Here is a 22,321-nt window from a genome sequence, read left to right on the forward strand (position 1 = left end):
GGATGTTTTCCCCATTCTCTACAAAAGATAATGCAAACTGCATACCTGTCAGCTGTTTCTGAGTCTCAGTGCAGTCTGTATCCCTGAGCAGTCTCACAGCTTCAGTAATCCCACTGCATCTTTTCACCTCCAGCTTATTGGTGCTGTCCTTAAACACGAGGTTGCGAAGGGCTGCAGAAGCTGTCTGCTGAATTTGAGGGTTGGAGCTTTGAAGCAGACTGATAAGACTGGGGATTCCATTAAGCCTGTAAACCTGACATAGGAAACACACCTTAGGATAAGGTTTAGGAAATGTGACCCTTGGGGCCCTTAAATAACCTTTTTTTTTAGACCAAACTTTTAATTGCTGTATATAAATGAACACTTAATTCAACTAACAATATACTTAAGTAAACATTTTAGAAATAATTTTGAGTTATTTAATTGTGTTCTAGATTCAAAGTGCAATTGTATACAATTGAACATACACATTAATATACAGATATGGAATATAATAACGATAATATACAGAGATGTAAACTATTTAAAAAGTCTCTTTATATTCATAACGAAAATAATCACTGAGGCAAACAAATTAGGTTTTTCCTCCGATATGCAACAAAAAACACAAAGGCACATTTCTCACACTACTGCACTACATGACATCACGCCACAAGACGGTAACTAGCACTTATTCACTGATTCATTAACAATAGCATTCATTTATAGTACAGATTTTTAAAACTACTGCCAGAAATCAATGTTGCAATGAGTATGAATTCACTCTCTCCTCCTTTGTATTCACTCTCCCCTACCTCCTGTATTCTCAGCTCTATTCCATGTGGCCATACACACCCTCAGTGCCCAGAGATTCTTACCGGTCAGGGAAATTAAGCTGTCAAGAATTGCTCAGAGATGAGAGGTACTTTTAAAGGATAGGGCCTAAGGCCAATGTTATAATAGGTAATGTTTAAAAATAACTTTTAACAAATTTTCTTCTGATTGACCTATTAACTTATTGCATACATGTCTGTCAGATGTGGGAAACCACTTGTTTTTATTCTATCAAGTTTTAAACTAGTGTATTTTATTTTTAAGCCAGATTTGAACAAGCCATGGCTTTATAAATGTTGCTGTTATACAATTACTTCCAGCTGAGTTGAACTACATTAGCAATTAGTCTGTTAGCACTGTTTCAAAGAAAAAAAATGTTTTTAGAAGGTGGGTGGGAAAAGGTCTGGATTCAGCTTTTTTCCTATTTGAAACAGATTCCCAAAATGAGAGGTGAATTCCTGTATAATCTTATGTAAAATATAAATTGAAAAGGTAAAATTGCACACATTTGTACTTGCAGTAAAAAAGGTGAATTTAAATATTTTCGAATGTACTGTATCAGGATTGAGGAAGCACATATATTTCATTTATATGTATGATTGATTTCCATCCATTGTTAAAAAGCTGTTAGTTATATACTGTTAATTATATGGTTAGTGTCTAATTAATTTGCATTTATAGCTAAAAGGAATTCTCACTACAATTTGTTTGTTTTGTTTTCTGGAGGATAGGTGAGAATGATCTATCAGTGCTATACTTGAGTCAAGTGTGACATACAACAGCAGCAGTCTGATTCACCTCTTGCTTTGCCTTGTCATCTTTGAAGGTGACGTGTTGGATGAAAGACGAACCACAGTGTTGGTAGTTTTCATCTCTGCTAGACAGGTACTCCACAGCTTCTTGCATGGTTATATCAGCTTGTGTCACATCCCCATTTATTCTGTCGGCCACAAGAAAAATAGAAATGATAAAAAAATGGTATTGTAGAAACTAAATGAATATTTTTTGATAAAAATTAATTATAACACAGTGTTGCTGAAATACTGTAGGTAAGATATTGTAATGCCCTGTCCTTAGCACAGGATGGCTCTTTACTCACCCAATCTGCTCAGCTTTGCTCTTTGTTACAGATATTTTTGACCCTAGCTTGCTCGAGTTGACAGAGGGTACTCTGAAGCGAGGCTGGCTGGGGCTTTGTTGATAAGAAGGGCTCTGTACAGTTTGCACACTGCTCCGATTGGTTTTGACATTGACTGTTGCACTGCGAACTGCTGGCCTTTGGATTGTGGAGAAAACTGCCAGTTCGGGATCGCTGCGGCTAGGCTTCAGTACTGGATTGCCACTGGGTGGACTGGCAGGCAAGAAGCCAAACTCCCTCTGGCTTGAGGAGCTCACAATTCTCCTTGTTGTAGTCCTGTTTTGAAATGTGTTTGGAGGGAAGCTCTTTTGCTGGCTTACCTAAAAGCAATAATAAAACATTATTTCTTCCAGTTAGTCTTCATTCAGGGTAGATAATTCAACTGCTTAGGATACATTCTTTAAATATTTTATTCAGTGCTCTCCAACTTGACTGTAGTATCCAAAATTTCAGACTGATGATTATAAATGCCACTAATTAAGACTGCATAATGGTATCTCATGTCAAGTGATATTTACAGCTCTTATAAAAATCTAATATTGGCAAAATTTGTTAATACTTTCTCTTGGACTCTGGTCATACACAACAGTTTTCTTGTAAAGTGGCAAATAGAAGAAGTACTAAAACAGATCACAGGTCATTATTAGGCAGCTATTCTTAAAATATTAGGAAGAGTAAAAACAACACAAAAATCTGAATTGCAGTTTCAACTCTTTTGATAAAAGACATTGACGTAAAGGCGACTCACACTCCCTGACTCAGAGACAATAGCACATGCTAGACTAAACTAGCGGCTCCAAACCAGTCTTCGGGGACTACAATCTGCAGGTGTTCATTCAAGCTGAACTGAATCACCAGTTCACACTGACTACTTTAATTGATCTGTTTGCTTGGCTAGACTTCTATTTAACACATTTCAACACTCAGTCCTAAATTTAACAAAAAAATCCTAGCTCCAATGTTTTATTTCTCCCAGTTTCTTAAAGTTTAAGTAACCTTTTCTCAGTCTGCTTACACTCATTTCTGACTATCGCTTTTCTTACCACTTTATCAAATACAGATTCATGAGGGACCAGAGCCTATCCCAGCAAGTAATGGTTGCAAAGCAGGATACAGCCTGAGCAAGACACAAGTCTATCACTGGGCACACAATGACACAGACACAAACATGCACACATTCTCCTGGGACGATTTTCCAAGAAGACAATTAACCTACCAATATGTCTTTGAACTGTGGGAGTAAACACCCGGAGGAAACCCACAGAAATGCAAGGGGAATATAAAACCTCCACGCAGATAGCACCCCAGGAATTGAACCTAGGGGCCCAGCGCTGTAAGACAGCAATGCTAACGACTGTGCCACTCCTTATTTCTGACTAAACAGTTTCTGACTAAACAAGTGATCAATTAAAAAGACACAAATAGGAATGATGCTGTATTGGACACTCCCACAATAAATGTTTATTCCTTTTGCAGAGGTCCATCTGGTTATATTTCAAGTACCTCAATTATGGCACTTCTGAAACTCAGAAATTAGTAAAGGGTTGCTATCAATTCCAAATCCCATTTGAAAATTGAGCTGAAAGAATTATGCCCAAAATTAAAAATATCTTAATTAACCTGTGATTAATAAATTGGAGCAAAAGCTAGCAGCTACAGTGGTCCTCAGAACTAGTGATAATGTTAGAACCAGTGACCTCTATCATTTTTGATCTATGGCTGTTACCCTGCTGTACCACCTGAGAATCTACAGGGCAATGCAGCTGTTGAAGCCCATTAGTGCATGAAGTGGTGCTATTTTATCCATATAAGAACATATGATCTGTTACAAATAAAAGGGGGCTAAGCCCACCATCTAGCCCATTTAATAGTAGATATTTGCTCTGAGGATCTTATCCAGCCATGTCCTATAAGAAGCCAAGGTATCAGATTCAAAAATATGGTTGGGTAGCTTGTTCCATACTCCTACAACCCTTTGCAAAAATGCTTCCTGTTCTCACTTTTAAGTTAATTGTAGTTTTTATTAGTGTCTAACATGTTTCACTGTTAATTCTGAAAAAGTTGACTGGGTTGACTTTGCAAAGACCCTCAAGGATTTTGAAAACTCAGAATGCAGATGTGGTCATGCTAGAAGTAAACTTTTGGGGGTCTGGCCAGATTCTGTGGTTTGTGTGTCATGAACAGTCTCTTTTTCCAGAACCCTTTTTAGCACTTCAAATGCCGTTTAACTTCTCACTACAATTCCCATTTGGGGGTATTACTGGTAAATTTGCTCCCATGTCATAAATGACACTCCTGGTTTCATAGAGTCTTGATTAAAGTATTCAAACACAAGGAGCTACTTTATACTCAACAACAGAAAAATATGCACAAGACGAAATTAAGAGATGAATTTAGGACTGAAAATGGTACACACTTTTTTAGACAGTCACTGGTGTCTGGAACAAACTGCCCAGATATGTTGTTAAAAGACTCTATGATGAATACTCTAGTATGAACTGGAAGGTTGTGAATTCAAATTTCAAGAGAGACACTGCCCTTTTGTACATTAGCAAGATACTTCATTTACAGTAGTAAAGGATATGTAGTAAAATGTTCTGTTATCTAAATGGGCAGAAATATAAGTTGCTTTGGACAAAATCTCCAGCAAAATAAATAAGTACACTCTCAGGTTACTAGTAAGACAGCAACACAGGTGGCCTGTAGGGTCTCATCTCCTTTTGTATCTCTTCTTATATTCATTGTCTTAACACTAACCCATGATGATAAAGTCTTAGTTCAGAAATGTATGAAACAGTACGACTGTCATTGGAGAAATATTCTGGGAAATACTCCAAACAGCTTAAACAGTTAAATTGACTATCAAATACAAATAAGAAAAAAATAAGAAGTGAAAGTTAAGTAAGCAAGCAAGCATGGCAGCTCAGTAATACTGACAAGCAAAACTGTGAAGAGGCGTGTTCATTTACAGCCCTGAAGGAGAAGGCATGCAAAGGCAAGTATAAAAAGCTTCCAAACAGCCAACGCCCTTTAACTGCATTGTGTTTTCTGAATCTCGAAGCTTTAGACATTGTGTCTTAGAATTACACTCAGTCCTGTTCTGGATTTTTGTGATCTCAACTGCAATGATTTCTTGTTTTTACAATGAGCTCATACTTATTCTCATGTTGCATTATTATCCATTATTAAAATGGGTAAGAGAATATGGCATATTAAAAAAAAAACTTTGGGAATAAAAAATACATAATGTTTTTAACATGCAATGACATAACTGTTTTCTGTAATTAATATAAATGGTATACTGTATGTAATTACATTAAAATATTTATAGTGAAATAGAGTAATTATAAATATTGAATACTGAGTGGCATTTAAAAATCTGTAAGAGTTTAAGTATAAACATCTTTAAAGCACGTTATCAGCTACACTACTACTATTATAAAAACACTGAACTATACTGTATATGATAAAAGCGCAATGAAGAACAAAGTCTTAATGTTCTACTTAAAGCTTTTGGGACATGCAGGGAAGATTGGAATCTTCACTCACACTTCTGATATGACACAGTCAAACAATGCCTTTATTCATACAAGTCCGGTGTTTACCCTCACTTAACCTTGTCATTATTCATTCTGCAATGAATCAGAAAAGGTGCCGATGAAGTCATTGTTGTTCCCATTTTTACATGTATTCTTCTAATAATGGCTGCCTGGCATTGAGGAAAAAGTGACTCTGCTGGCTACCGTAGCCAAGAGAGATGGGATCATGCAGATGATGTTTCTGACTCAACTACACCAACACCCAGCCCAGTGTCCTGTAGTGTGAGAACTTGCTTTTGACTCACACAGCTCTATACATGTTCCCATTCCACAATGACTCACAGATGTTACTTGCTATGAGCCCGTCTACAGGAGGTCATAACATATTTTATCCTCTTGATTTCATGCTTGTACATATTCTGTATGGTCTTTTTGGAAATATTATTTTTTAAAATAAAAACAGAATCAAGCCCAGAAAGTATCTGATAAGCAGAGAAGACGTTAGTTGTGACCACAAACTAGTGAATTTATTCAAGAAAAGTAACAAAAAATGGAGAATAGGTCAAATACAAGCCGATACAGATATCAGATTAGTCTCTATCACAAAGTCTTTACAATTTACAATAACTGCCTTGAGGGAAGTTGAAAATAAACTGGTGTAACTGACCATGCACAGAGAACACAGTAACATGTCAGCATTCTCAGGCTAAACAAGTCAGTCAATCACTATCAAATGGGAGCATCATGCATCAATATAGGTGTGTCTAAATAAGTTATTGCTAGCACCTTTTCAAAATTAATTCACTATACATTAATGCCATATAGCTTCTCATTCTAATAAATACTCACTGGGTGGCTATTTAACTTCTGCTGTCAAAGAATATACTGTAGCAGACTTTACAGATGTAATTTAAAAAAATCAATATGCTTCAATAAACATGAATGGAAATCACTTAAATCACTTTCAATACACACCTGCTTCAGAGATGATATCCATTTATTCATTCTGACAACTCTGTAACATCCATCCATTTTATAATGGTTTATTCCAATTCAGGGTCATGGGGGAACCAAAGCCTATCCTGATAAGCAATCGACACAGGGCAGAGTGCACCCTGACCACACCACACACCAGCCCATCACAGCGCAACCACACAGAGAAAAAAAAAGAAACACACACACACATATAGGAACATTTTTTTTCTAGAAACCAATAAACTGAACAATATGTCTTTGGACTATGGGAGGAAACCAGTGCAAACACAGGCAGCACACAAAATATCCACACAGACACAACCCCAGGTCTGGAATTAAACCCAAGGCCTCAGCATTGCAAGCCATTAATACTAATCACCGTGTCACTGTGGCACCCCCCAACTCACATTAACTATTCGTAGTGTTTCTCTGTGGCCAAAACTGGGATTTCATCCATTGTCTCTTAAGCGTCTGAGTAATCTGACACACTCAGCCCATACCGTACATGCTAAACGGTCTGTTACTGGGTGTGACGATCTTAAATGCTGTAAGTGGTCCTGGACAGTGATATGATTGTAAAGTCCAGCCTCGTCTTACACTGAGGCTTATTCCAGTTCCATAATGGTGCACCAAAACAACACAACAGACATCTTGAACACCTGAAATGTTGAAACTACAAAAAAGTTTTAAAAATTATATCAAACACTGTTCATTCAATGCTAAACCTACAATTAATTCACTTAACAGCACATTGCCAATAGACGGTGAGGAATCAGAACAAAACACTTTGTATAATTTACTGCAAATATAAATAAGTTACCATATTTTTAATAAACCCTTAGCTTTCAGTCTGGATGGATCCAAGGACAACTCCATAAACACGCAATGGTTTTGAAAGTAAAGTGGATATTTTAATGTTTTAGTTTAAACTTGTGGTTGCATACTTATTGTAAATTTTAACAACCATTACCTTGATTACTGAATGGTACTTTGAGTAAAAAAATCTCCCTTGTATTTGTAGCTTCTGTTTTCCTTTTGTTAAAACTTCCTAAATACTGTAGTACACATATATGGAAAATGCTCAGGATTAAGAAATGTGAATTAAATAACACATGGCCTGGTTAAAATCATTTCAAGCAGACAAGATTTTTTTTAACTGAACTCAGTCAAACAAAGCTTTTTATTGACTTCAGCCACACTGGTGCAAAGAAAAGCTCTTTGCTGCATATAATACCAAAGTATTATGCACACAGGCGCTAACCACACAATAAACTTAATATATAAAGCATTAAGGCCATTAAATCATGAAGTAAACTCACAGCATCAACATTTGCAGCCAATCACAAAATAGGGCATATAAAGTCAGAACTGCTTCTTTGATAAACCATGATAAATTGTGATTTTTGCTTTACAGTTAAGCAAAAGTGTATTTATGACCATGAGATTAACACAAATGATAAAAGTTATCTAACATTTTTGGTTTTTTGGATATATTTTATTTTTGGTTAATTTCATGCATACATTTGGTAGCTTTTCAGAGTACAAAAATCAATATTTGGTTGCATAAATGAGACAGTAACTGCATGAATTGAATTCTGTGACTCAATGAGGTCAGCACACTCTTTGTGTAATCTGAAATGTTGCTAAGCCGTTTCTGCACCCACTTTGAATTCGTCTCTATTGTTGGGAAGTTCTGACTTGAATTCTTCCTTCAGCATGTAAAATTGGATTTGCATGTCTAATTGGATTTACATCTGGAGACTGAATTGACCAGTGTAAGATTTTTCATTTAATTTTTTCTGATGAATTTCTTGGTTATACCTACTGTATATGTTTTTTGCCATTGTCATACTGTGTGGTGAAATACCGCTCAATAACTATGGTAGCATTTTCCTTTTACAGAAGCAGACAAAATATTTCTAGAACTTTATTCAGTACTCTATAGGCTCATATTCAAACTTTGAACTTTGTCTTTGTTGATAATGTACAGTAACTAAGGATGACAGCACCAGAATTTATCCTAAATTTTACATAAATATTTTGTCTGTAAGGGCAACACATCTTAAAATTAATCCTAACATAGTATTTATATTGTCCAGTGGCACAGTGGAGCAGTGGTTAGCATTGCTGCCTTGCAGCACAGGAGCTCTGGGTTCATTTCTGCATGGAGTTTGTATGTTCTTCTTGTGTTCCCATGGGTTTCCACCCACAGTCCAGATGCATACTGGCAAGTTAAATGGTTTCTGGGGGAAACTGATCCTGGTGTGAATGTGAATAGGTGTGTACTATGTGTGCCCTGTAATGGACTAGCATCCCATCCAGGGTGTATCCCTTGCTCCTATTGCTTGTCAGGATAGTCTCCAGCCACTTTATTTTAAGCCACTCCAAATTTAAATTGTAGCTTTGACCTTATGCATTGGATAATTTGTCCTGCTGAAAGGTATTTGTCCCAGCTTTATGGTCTAAAGCACTTCTACTTCTACTATTTGACAGTACTTTGTTCACTCTATGCCCCCACCAGTCTTGATAAGCTTCCTAATCTCTGTTGATGTGAACTAAAACTCTGACATAATGCTTTGGTTACACACAGTGACCATTACACCAGCTTTACTAAGGTAACAAACCATGTTCTTTTTTATCTTCCTATAAAATAATCTCTGAAAATCTACGGAACTTATATCAATATTAGTGCAGGTTTCACATCCCATTAGAGATTTTTTGGGTCAAAGTATGTTAAAGCAATTAATAATTGTAAAATTTGTATATACCTCCTTCTTTTGTTTGATTATTTTGTTGTTCAACAGTTTGAGATGGACTATGGAAAAAACTACTGCTATATAAAATAAAGACAAATAAGTAAAGTAATAATATTATTAATAATCCAACACAGAGTGTTCTTTGTATATTACTTGGATACTGGATATGATATTTAAATCACAAATAAACAATCCAGGCAGCAAATGCAAACAAAAAACAATTCAATCTTGTTGTTTTCCATCATTAAAGACTAGCAGAGATCCTGTCTATACAACAAAGCAACAAAAAATCTTTCCATTTATCCATTTCAATACCTTAACAGTAAACATCAAAGCACTGTATTTGTATTATTTGAGTCTTGTATTTTTAATAAACTATTATATTGTCTCATTATTAGAAAGTACTTACAAGTACACTTCTATGATAGGTCACTCTATAAAAATTATGTACAGAAGACATTGAAGGAGCAATTTTAAACATAATTCATATCATCTTCATTATACAAGTTTTTTTCCCAATTCTTACAGAAATTAATTGATGTCTTGCACATGACATTTACTCTCCGGAACTTCAAAGACAGTTTCTACAAAGATACAGTATTTGCCATACATGTCACCTCTTAAAGTTATATTTTTTAATTATAAACATTACTGAAACATTGACCATGTGCATGGATACAAAAAAAAACTAAAGGAGACAAAACTGCAAAAATGTATATATTTAAAAGTATACTGTATTAAGGTAACATGAACAGATTACAGTACACATAAAAGATAACAGAATAACGAGAAAAGTAATTACCAGTCTTCCATAGAAAGAGTTCCCACTTGCTGTGCTTCTAGATAAAGTGCTTCCATTTATCTTTTGTGGATTGAACTTAAATGAACCAAATCCATTTATTTTGGACTGACTTTCAGGACCTGGTGAAAAAAATAAAGACAAGGACATAGTGATACACAACATTAAATGAACACTTTCATTACTGAAAATGTTGCAAGTTCTAGAGTTAACCTAGCAAGATGCTTTTTTAGATATTGCGAGAATGTTAAAAAAAAACATGTGGAGTTGCAACATAAAATGGTACTAACCCTGATTAAGAGACCAGCATTCCAAAGAAAAAAACAGGTTTTACCAGTACCAGTGTCCTCTCCTGTAAATACTCTATATGTATACTCAGTGTAGAAACTGTAAGGGGATATATTCCCTTAATTAAAAGTCTCTCATTCCCATAAAAAGTTTCTAGTCTGGTATACTATTCTCGAGCTACAGATCAGAGTAACGGTGGACTAAAATAATGTTTACCTTGGTACAAAATAGTAACAAATAAAAATAAACTTAATCTTCTCATCTTTAAGGCTCAGATTCTAGCACTGCAAATTGCACATTTTACTTATTTGCAGTAGTCACTTCCATTGGAAAATTATCGCTTTCAAAATATTTACTTTAATGGTACATTTTCTCAATTGTTTCTCAAAATACAGACAATTTTAAATACCAAAATTACACTGAAGAGGAATATGTCTTTAGCACATCTATTTGTCTCTAGAACACAAAGCTCTGAATACCCCCTGTAATAGTGTGAATGTCTGCTTCTACAAATATATATTATTTCTAATAAAGGTATACTCATAACCTCATAAGACTGTGGTTGTATTAAATAACTTCAAATGTATTGAAATACAAAATTAATTAACAATGTGCATTCAGTTAAATTACCTTTAAAATTTCCATTTAGTGGAATCAGTGCATAGTAAGTTCGTCTAGGTTAAATTAGATAACACGCTAATTACCATAAAAAAATGTGTCAGGGAGCAAATAAAAATTCAGGGAGTGAAAGTTTGTGTTTGCATTCCTGTCAGGGATATATTTGTTTTACCTATGTACTGTATGTACAGTATTTTTATCAGGAATAATGTACAATTTTAAAAAACTATTGGTTTATTAATTTAATATATAATTTATCATGTTTATATTTCTGTACAAAATGATTTGCACTGACAATTCCTGGGCAGGTGGAAAACAAAAAGAAATAAACCACAATTATTCGTGCACTATAATGATCAAATAGCAAGTAATAAAACTGTAGATAACCTAATACACATCTATTAGTGTCTTAACACATACTCGTGAGCTCTGTAATGTCACAATCAACATTTAAGTTTCACATTATATTTTTATATGCAGAGGCAGGAGTTTGTATGTTCTTCCTGAGTTCCGATTGGTTTATTCCCACAGTCAAAAAACATACTGATAGTTTAACTGGCTTGTGGGAAAACTGGCCCTGGTGTGAGTGTGCGTGTATCTGCGTTTGTGTCTATGTGTCTGCCCTGTGATGGACTGGCGTGTATGGATTGCAACTGTTGGTCATTGTGATTGGTTCCGGACCCCCTTAACCCTGATATGGAAGAACAGGTAAAAAGGTAAATGGATGGATTATGTTTTCATTTTTTCCTCACAAAATAACCAGTCTTGTGCAAACATCATGGTGTAATCAGTGCCCGGTGTTTAAGTGGAATATTATTATTATTAATAATATTATTAAATAAATAATAAAGCAGGTCAAATATAACCAATTAGCAATCTTTTTTCCCACTATGTGTAAGAAACATTTATACTTCTAGACTTCAGAACATTATAAATCAAGTGCTTTTGAATGACTGGATACAATGCCAATTCACACATGCTACTATGAGTGAGGTGCATGAGCCAGAGCACAATCATTATTCACTCTTACAAAAGAAATAGCATTTCCAATTAACTTGTGCCAGAACCAAGTAATGTAAGGAAACTTTATTTCAAATTACAGTTTTGTTGCAGACATTTAATCTAACACCATTATCACCAAATCAAAAATAATCACAATATTCTTTAGTTCAGACAAACTCTGTATTAGATAAATATGATTGAGACGTTTGTTTGCTATTAAACAAGATGTCCACATTCCCCTACCAAGGTGAAGCAAAGGGCTCCTACAGTGGGAATGGAATGGAATGGAGGAGCTTCGCTGAGCAAGTGAAGTTCACTCAAGTGAGAAAACTGACTTGATAACTCTTACGGCAGAGGTAATGGGAAAAGGTGAACAATCATTTCTCCCCAGACTTACATTTTAATACATGGTGTATGTTAGCCTGACAGTTTAAATAACGCAAAAAGAGCTGCAATGTTCAGACATATGTATTTCACTTTGTGCTCGCTTTTGGGATACCATTACAAGAGCTAGACTATAGTTTAGCTACTTTGGTAGAAATAATAAGAACAATACAATCAAATTGCTCAACATAGGATCACACATTTGTGACATGGAGACGTGTGGCTTTGCCCAAAGTTAGATAAAGCACAGCTGGGTAATAATTCTTTTCAACTGTTCCTTTAATTACTGCTTCATTTTATGTAAAAACGTTCCTTTCTTTGATAATGGAATTTGACAAGCTGCTACCTGTCAACCTGTTCTAATTTCACACATTAGAACATGTTTTGCTGTAAATTCTGAATTATTTTCTATGTGTATCAGTAATTTGCAGTACAACTTAATAAACTATTACTATTAGATAATATACACCAAGATAAAAAACTCTTGTTGCTAGTTTCATTACTTCTCTCACAGTTCTTTTAAACAGTTTTAATGACTTAAATATCAGTGTACTTCATGGGAGTCTAATTCAAAAGTTGATTTGAATAAAATTCTACCTACTCCTTTAACTGATTCTAATGAATTATCTGCATGTTTTTGCTACAAACATATAAGAGTCTCAATTATGTCAAGTTATACCCCCAGAGTGATAAGTATTCAGTTTTGAACTAGCCTAGATTTTAATTTCTTGGATTTGTACACAATAAAATAACACACTTTTTCCCTTTACCTTAAAAAAATATTTCTGAAAGGTTGAACTTTTTAGATTTTATTCATCAAGATCTTGTGCTACCACTCAGATTGCCTTCATCATCACATTTAAATGTGATTTAAATACATTTACATTCTTTATATATGTAGCGGATAGGCTTATTAATAATACAGGAATTAAGTTTGCTGCTCCCTTGCCAGCCTTTCTCTTCCTCATCTCAGTGGTGCTGGACACAGAGAGAGAAGCCATTCCATTTGCTTCAGATTTAAGGTGTTTTTCTAGCTGATAGAGTTTCCTGATAGGGAACAACTCCCGAGGCTGAGATTCTCCAGCCACCCTAATAAATGGTCATCTCTGGCGCCTTATTGTCTGGGAGATTCCTTGGGAAAGTCTCATCCCAGGTTGTTTACAACCCTAATGCCAGAGAGCATTGTTACTCATCCTCCACTTCGATCAGCCAATCAGGAACTGGTAGGGCAGGGTAACCCCACGTGGGTCTCGAATGCCCACAAAATTTTCAACCAATGAACAACCGTAGTTCCTCCAGATAAAACAGGCAGCACAAGGCCCAGAAGGTGGCTCCTCCAGGACATTCTCAGACTCAGCTCGGACAATCACGTGACGGCCAGTGTGTCCGAGTGCCAAGTCTTTACTTTGTTCTAAGAGTCGAGAATGGAAGTTGCCCGCGCGTAACCAAAGGATCCGCCCGAGGTTAGCCCAGCAGCAAGCCTCGTGAACTGCCGGTACCCCAACGCGAACGCTCACCTGATCAACAAGTGAACTATGGTCGGAACTGTCAACAGCTAGCATTCAGGACTAGCGCCAACCGGTCTTCTTCCTGTCTAAAGCGTGTGCACAAACTCTGCTAGTTCAGCCGGGACTAACTAACTACTTCAGCGAGCCCACTGCCAGCGCGCCGCAGCAGAAATCTCTCCCTCTTTCTCCCACACCTCACGCTGAACCAGGACTGCCTGGTACAGGGCCAGAGGACGTCGACTGGACGCAGCAACAGCCTGCCGCTGTTCCCTTGTGTCCCCGGGAGATCTGAATCCACATTGGATGAGTATTCAACATTCTGCATTACAGCTCGAGAATTCAATTGTTACCTCAACCCAAATTGCTATCAATTTAATTCCTATGAGTGATGTACTTGCCTTTCAGTATCTAGTGTAGAAGTTGTAATCAAAGTTCATTAACGAGACGGTATAAATGAATGGTATACTGAATGTATGCCCCCCTTGGTATTTGTATTCTGCTAACCCTCACTCTTAAGATCTGTTATGTTTATATGCACATTTTATGTATTAATAAATGTATTGTCATGTATCAGTATCCGTGTGTGTGTCTTCTGAGTTATTCCGCAAGGTCGGTTTTCTAATAGCCATCAAAGAATCATTTTGTAACTTACTGCTACAATTAATAATTGTCCCAGTAAATGCACAATACCCCTACATACAGTATATAAGGACATAAACATTTTCATTTCATTTTATCAGGTGAGTCTCAGACTCTTTATACATAACAGGACTCCTATGATAAGACATATTCTGTAAATAATCTATACATTGTAAAATATTGCAAAAAACAAAGGGGAATTCTAAAGTTTATTCTTGTCCTTACCAGGGAATGTTCCAATTCTTTGAAACAAAGGACAGAGCCATTTTTTATGAAGGGACACATTAAAAGTAGATTTTATTATCCATTTCCTCTTTAAGTAATTAACATGATAACAAAATACAGATTCCTCAACAAATGAGTAAATCAATTGACTTTTTACTGGTAACCATTGAGAAGGCTTACATATAACTTCAGTATAGGAAAAAAGGCAGTGAAAACATCATAATTACTAGAACAATATTTATATATTTTGATTGTTTCTCTAGTATAATTATTCATGTTATAACAACTGTTACACTAAGAACTAAAATATATTGTTACCTATCTATCTTAAACCATTATCATTGCTGAATGCTAAAAGCATTCCACATTATTATCTTAAGAAGAAATACAAAATTATTGCTTATTGTTAATTAATAACTAGTAATATGTTATACGTGAACTATTCACATACCGTATTTGCCTGTGCTCTGTTATTGTGTTAGATAACATGCAGGCAACTCTTTATTAATGTTCCCAGGAGATCTTTTCTTTCCGTGAGCTGACAAGTTCCTGAGCAAACACAGCATCCACTGGATTATCGTACATGCAGTGCCATAGTTCTAATGTAGCTTACCTGTTGCAGGTCCATCAAAGGGAACACACAGACATGTACACTCACACTATGGCCAGTTTTCCCAAAAGCCAGTTAACCTACTAGTATGCGTTTGGACTCAGCGAGGAAACCAGAGCACCCCTGAGGAATCCCACACAATCAAGGTGAGTACACGCAAAAATATACTTCATTTTCAAAGAGTGCAAACCCTAAAACATAATTAAGTAATAGACATGTAGCTTTTGAAGACATTTTATCACATTCCTAGTAAGCTAAAGGTGTTTTCTAAAACAATTATACCATTGCTCCTTCTAAGACTCAGGCTGGCACTGTGACTGCTAGAGAACATTTGTCACAACTACTGTAGACATATGTTTTTACTGGATGACTTGGCCTTTTTTCAGGTATTAACCCATATCTGTCTGTGAAATCCATATCAGCTGTAGACCTTTCCGTGTGAGACATTTTATATACTTTTCTATTCATTCTTATAAACTGTTTTCTTTTGTAGATATCCTTTTGATGGTGGTGAGCACCCTTTCAGAACCGTTTACAAAGTAATGTTGTACTGCAATGTAGTAAATACAGTACTGTACATAAATAGTAATTGGAAAAAGTAAAGGAATACACAAAATACTACTTTTCTAAAACAAAACATTAAAAATGTTCACAACCATATGATTACATTTAGAGACTTGTGAATGTAACTGTTCTTGAGAAAAGGTTACCATACACTTGTTAAACTGGCTGTTTTCATACACCTAGACAACATTCATTTTGAGCTACTGATAGCTAGTGTGGATTTGTAGAAATGGAGGTGTAGAATGAAAAATTAGATCGCAACTTATGTCAAGGGATGTCATCTACTGAAAAAGTACATTTATTTACCCTGAAGTCAACAGACTAAAAGGATCGTTCGCAGCTGCTTTGGAAAACAAAACACCATATCAACCAAAGAAATATCATAAATGTTATTTAAATCTTTTTTTTTTATTTTGCCACAGAGTGACAACCACCTTCTTCTTTCCCTTAACTTCAGAAAATAGTGCTGAAGGGACAGTTCCTTTTCTTAAAAAGGGGTCTCGTCTACAGAGTCCTAAACTACAGTGAGTGTCAATCACCAAGGAAAACAACAACACTGCATATAAACTTAATATCTTCAAAACATCCCTTACACGCATATGGGTTAATCAGCTTTCACTACAGATTCTGAAGACCATAAGGACTGATCTTCCCCACAGAAAACACTTTTCTGTCTTGCAAAAAGCCAAGGTAGTCTATCCAGAATGTAAACACTCCTCTCCTGAAGAAGGCAGTGTACTGTTCAGGATAGGTCTGTACTGTGCATGATTTTACTGTACTGTACACCTGAAGAAGGCTCCACGGCCGAAACGCTGTGTTTTCTTTCTTCTCTTTTCAGCATGGAATAAACCTATTACTTGTTCCTTTGCAGCCTATGCATGCTGACGCAGCTACCCACCTGAATGATTTTATCTACATCACATTGGAAAATGCGAGTTTTAAATCAGCATACAAAGCTACAGTAAGTCAAGAAATCAGTAACTATGCCACTTCTTGAAATTGGTGTGAAAATGTTCACAATTCTAAACATTAAAAAAAAAAATAAACACACCTTTATAATTATAGTTCACAGTACAGCAACTTAGACTTATACAACAAATTACAGGATGTAGGATGTCCTATTCTAAATTTACTGGCCATTTAAAAAAATAATGTTCACCTACTGTATATTATTTTACCGAATCTGCACCATTAAAGTTTTTTTTTATTCTTTCAGAAAATAACATTTTTTACACAAGCTTTTAAATATTATGTAATGAATCGTGTGACAGATAATTATTATTTAATTTGTTTCTAGCTTCGAACATTGATTAATACAAAAATATTTCTAATAATACATTTGAATTACTGTACATAAACTGCTAGTTTTTATTTAAATTTTATCATTACTATCATAAAACCTTGGTCTTTTTTGTGAACAAAAAAAAGGAAAATTAAACCATAAACAAAGCTTACATGTATGTTGAGAAATGTAATAACTCATGACGCATCAAAATATTTTTTTCTGACAAAGAAAATGGAAAGTTAAATTAATAGAATATTCCTTGTGCGTAGATACAGATTTTAAAGGGGACTTTGCATAAGGTGAAATATGTAATATTATAAATAAAAAGATAATTATGCGCCACAGAAACAGAATTTACAGTTCACATAAAACGACGCATGTAATTTGCAAAAGGGCTTGTCTGTAACCTTAGAAATTGAGGTACCGTTCAGCGTTATTATTTTTCATGACCGAAATCAGCATCCAGAAATGAAAAAACATTGTTTTTTATCATGTCAGAGCTAATTTAATTCCCTACACAACAACAACTTTTTCGTATTTTTTAAAAAATACACCTAGAATGTTTTTATTATATATATATAATTACTGTTGTGCATAAAGGAGGCAACAGCATTTAGATAACAAGAGGAACAATTAGGGGCTATTTTTAAAGACCTTGGCTATAGTTGAAAATCTGTTATTAAATTACTGTATGTATGCAAGCCCTTAAAGTAACTAAAGCAAAACGCACACTGTATTATTACTAAGACTTCACGTGACAACATTTTTGTATGGCTATTTCAAACAAACGTTTGTCATACTGGTATTGCCATTTGTGGGTCTTCCTCTTTAAAATACATACAGGTACAGGTAACTTAAAAACGATACAACCGTTTCTAATGCTAACAGATTTGCACACGCTTAGGGTTTTTTCTACATGATAACATTTCTGTAAGATTATGGCCATTTCTCTTTTTAAAACATAATGCTATTTGAATTATTTTAATTTTTTTCACAGCACACGTCTTTTTAATACTTTGCTTTCAAACCTAAAACTACTCGCCACTCTTTTGAATAACATAATGGTCACTCAAAATCTATAAACCGAACCCCAGCGCGACGAAAAGCAGTCGAATTCTTACTTGTAGGAGAAACAGGTCCTCCCGAGCCATATTTGGACTTGCTCCTCTTGATTGTGTGCACCTGGTCCAGAACACGCTGTTGCCCTGACCGCAGTTTGCGATCTGAAGGTAGCGCTAAAGACGTGTCATCCACCAGTCCAATATTAGCCATTGCCGATCTGAGCGGCTCGTTAGCCATGCTGAAAGCTGTATCTTCTTGATATAGTTAAAATGGCTTTTCACCCTTTTTACCACAATAGCAACAGTGCGCTTTAATCCTATATCCCAATGTGATCCAGATGCAGTGTGCACTTCCCCTTCTTTCCCTTCCCTACAGCGTCTGGAGTTCTATAACAGACTTACTCTGTACACCTACACCTGCCCTATCTATGGTACCACACCTATTCCACGCCCAGAAGCTGAAAGGCACAGTGGCACTGTAATCTACAAGGTCGTGGCTGAAATGTTTACCTGGTCCTTGGCGCACTTTTTACTTGTAAACAATGTAATAGAATGTGTATTTTTAAATGAGGGTCCCGCTTTAATATCAATGGCAGTTAATATTTATAAAGATAAGTTGCATGCTTAAAGGAAAAGATAATGACTGTTGTTTTACTTATATGCCGAGAATATTAAGTTCCAAATATGGAATTTGAGTTTTCTTTACATACTATAATGTTGAGAATATCGACTGATTATTTAATGAAAACAATTTAAGTTTCTACTTCGATCTAGGGCACAGGAATCACGTTTTTAGCTTTGGGAAACGAGCAAAGAAATTGAGATCTGGGAAGTGCAATTGAAGCGGCTAGTTTACAAAAACCACAAGAAGGCCTTGAACGCCGATTTATATTTCTAAAAAATCATGTATGTGTAAAAATAGAAACATAAATCACGAAAAAGTCAGAGTTGTCATAGAATGTCTGCTTTTTATAACAGTAGTTTAAAAATATCATAAAGATTTAATATAAGATAAAAATATTTAAAAGTATTAACTTTTGCATTTAAAGTATTTGCATCAGGTTTAATTGGCATCTTTGCTCTTTTAAATGATAGTTTTGACAAGTGATAGTTTTTGCTTGTATTAAATAAAGGCAAAACTACTATTACTGTTGTAAGAAATAATGATTACTGAATTAATTTCAGTTTGTTCTCAAGTGCAAAGTTACAAAAATCACCTGCTAATTCTTCAAATGTTTTAAATGTAAATATGTGTTCATTTTTTTACAGTCACAGGCATTTAATACTGACAATATTGATATTTACTTATTTAAACAGGAAACTATAGCATTTACACTGGGCAGGGACTGAACACTCTTTCGTGCTAGAAAGTGGTTGTGAACATGGTCTGTTTATTACAACACAGTATGTGAAAGCTTATTTCTTCAACTTAAAAATGTCTACTGTATATAGTTGTATAAAAAAAATCACATTTTGTGTTTGACATCATAGAGTTTACTAGAAACTTAATATTCTGTTTGTGGTTAAGAGTGTTCAATATACTATACAGTACCTGGAGGAGATATCAGTCAAGAACATTGTTGAACATGGTTGGTCCAGTGCTGTGATCTGTGACTACACCTGTATTGTTTTTACTAAGATTTTTACCTTTACATATTTACAAAATGGATATTTGCAATTGTTCTTGAGGATCACAAGCACTGAAAAATAGTGAGAATGTCTGTCAATGTTCATAGGACTTTTGTCCTTTTAGTATTTAGAAGTAGTATCCCATCAGCATTCCTAGAAATCTGCATCCCTTATTTTAGGTTTAAATTCACACTCTAAGATACCATTAAACACACTGGGATTTTACTCTCTTAATCATACTATATGAAACTAAATGAGATCACCTGGCGATGTGAGGTACATACAACTTAACTAGCCAGTGTAGAAGCACATAAAATACATGTACTGTAATATATAATATAAGAGAGGAGAATTAAAATAATAAAGAATAATAGATCACCTGAACCTTTCAGCAGCTGTGAATATCAAATTGATAGCAAAAAAATATATATTTCATCATAAATCTAATTATAGAAATAAAAACTTTAAACATGTGCCAAGACATTTACAGTTTCTTTTTTACATAAGTAGACTGTCTAAATTTGCTATGGGTTACTTACTGTGCAGGAAGCACTGTGAAATTAAAACTGTTATAAAGTGGTTCAGAAGTCAGTTTATGAAAAGACAGCCAAAGCACTGGGAAATAGTATGTTTCCAAAAATCATAGGATACAATTATACTTCACAGGGAAAATGGCCCCTTTTCCTTTTAATTGGTTTTGACTGCAAAGTTTAACACATCATTTAGAACTACAATAACCCTAACCAATATAGTCCCATCTGAATAAGGTAATATATTTGCCAAGGTCAAAACACTCAAATATCCAAATGTGTTATACCATGCAGATAAACCATTCTATACAGTATATTACTTATTACACTACTTTAGAATTCATTACCTTTCAGTGATTCCTTATAACCGGTGTGGTCCACACCTGTAGATACAGATTTTTAAACATTTTTGCTGTTCCCAAGGTTTCTCGTGTAATGTATACTTTATTATATTTTCACATGCTCTGTATTTGTTTTGATTTTTCAATACTGTTTCCCTCTCTAAACCTATGCTGCACTATGTGAAAGACCCAGTATTTCTACTGCATAATGAACATTAACAGCATTTTCTGTACAATGAGTTGTATTTTGACAACTGCAATTCCTATCACATTAATAACTAATACTGATGGTTAAAACCAACTAGAAAAGAGGTTTTCAATAAGACACTTGCTGAACTATTCTCAAAATCATTTCCAGTACATTTTTAAAGATTTTATAGTCATGTTGACTGTATTGCACCAATTCAGAACCAATTTAAATCAGTGTGAAATTCTTAGGGAATAAAGGTGAAGTCCTTACTGCAGCCACAGAAGCTCAGCAGGTCAGAGCTCATCCTAGTTTCTTTAGTGTTAAGCAGACTAGAGACCATGTGACACCCCCCTGGTTAGGACACCAGTCCCTCAAGGGTGCAACAACACTCTACAGTGGTTGTTAAAATTGACCAGATTCTCATTTCTTAGAATGAGATAATTTTTTTTGTTAAATATTCTACTTCTATTTTAGATGTCTAGAATGTTTGTCTAACAGTCTGGAAGAGGGTTTTTATGTTTATCAACAAAAGCAAATAGCAGTTTATTTATGTAGATTTTATCTTTTATCTTTTGTTTTGTGAGGATTTGTTTCTATTCTCATGTATTTTTTATTGATTTGTAAGAGGTGCAGCATTGTTACAATATAATTATTTTTTGCCTTTCTTATACTGTTTCTCTGTTCTTCCTAAGCTTTGGTTATATATTTTTTTAATTCAAGACATTACGTGACTTTATAGTTACCACCCTGTGAAATAATCTAATCAGTTTTCTGTGGTACACAATGCTGGGATACTACCCATTTCATCAGACATGAAATTAACATGCCACATCCATCTTAAGTTATTAGTACCACCTGATAAATCTTCTTTTGCCTTCCACTGGTATTTTAATACCATATTAGTACAACAATATGCATTTCAGAGGCATTTTCTAGTTAATTTTGAGAAAAAGCTTGTTTGTAACCATCTGTTGTTTCATTATCCCAGTATTCTGTGTGACAAAATGAAAGATGGCATTGGAGATTAATTTGCCTATATTAGATTGATGAAATACTCATATGCTCTGGTCACTAGGGATTAAAGAGCCTCAGACACTCCTTTATTTCCCCAGAACTAAAGGCCTGGTTGCGAGTATCAAAAGGATACTAATCATGCAGCATGCCAACCACCACATGGACTGACATTTGCCCTAGAATGTAGATGTTGGAAATTAAAAGATTGATTAAAATTAAGTTAGAATATGTGGTTGCTTCTCCTGATGACTAGGCTTTGAGTCACAAGATCCTGTCAGTAACTTGGCTATTTCATGGAGATGTAAATTGAGGCTTTAGACAAAGCCATAAGTAAACATCTGTACTATGAGGAAGTAGCATAATCCATTTACATTACTTTAAGGTAATTATTGCCTACATGTTCCTTATCAGAA

The 22,321-nt window shown here is 35.0% G+C and overlaps 1 protein-coding gene across 1 annotated transcript in view; it reads right to left on the bottom strand.

The window, feature by feature from the left end:
* pkp1a (plakophilin 1a) overlaps window positions 1–18,618 on the bottom strand; it is a 50,458-nt gene extending 31,840 nt beyond the window's left edge. Inside the window, exons 1-5 of the mRNA XM_088639820.1 lie at window positions 18,265–18,618; window positions 10,024–10,142; window positions 1,913–2,271; window positions 1,612–1,753; window positions 46–253 (exon numbers count right to left, since the gene is read on the bottom strand). Coding sequence (XP_088495946.1) covers window positions 46–253; window positions 1,612–1,753; window positions 1,913–2,271; window positions 10,024–10,142; window positions 18,265–18,442 — 1,006 coding nt within the window. The 5' untranslated portion in view covers window positions 18,443–18,618. The remainder of the gene's footprint in view (window positions 1–45; window positions 254–1,611; window positions 1,754–1,912; window positions 2,272–10,023; window positions 10,143–18,264) is intronic.
* Window positions 18,619–22,321: the final 3,703 nt, after the last annotated feature.

Source organism: Lepisosteus platostomus, chromosome 7, assembly GCF_059453375.1.
Source record: "Lepisosteus platostomus isolate fLepPlt1 chromosome 7, fLepPlt1.hap1, whole genome shotgun sequence".
NCBI classification, from domain to species: domain Eukaryota; kingdom Metazoa; phylum Chordata; class Actinopteri; order Semionotiformes; family Lepisosteidae; genus Lepisosteus; species Lepisosteus platostomus.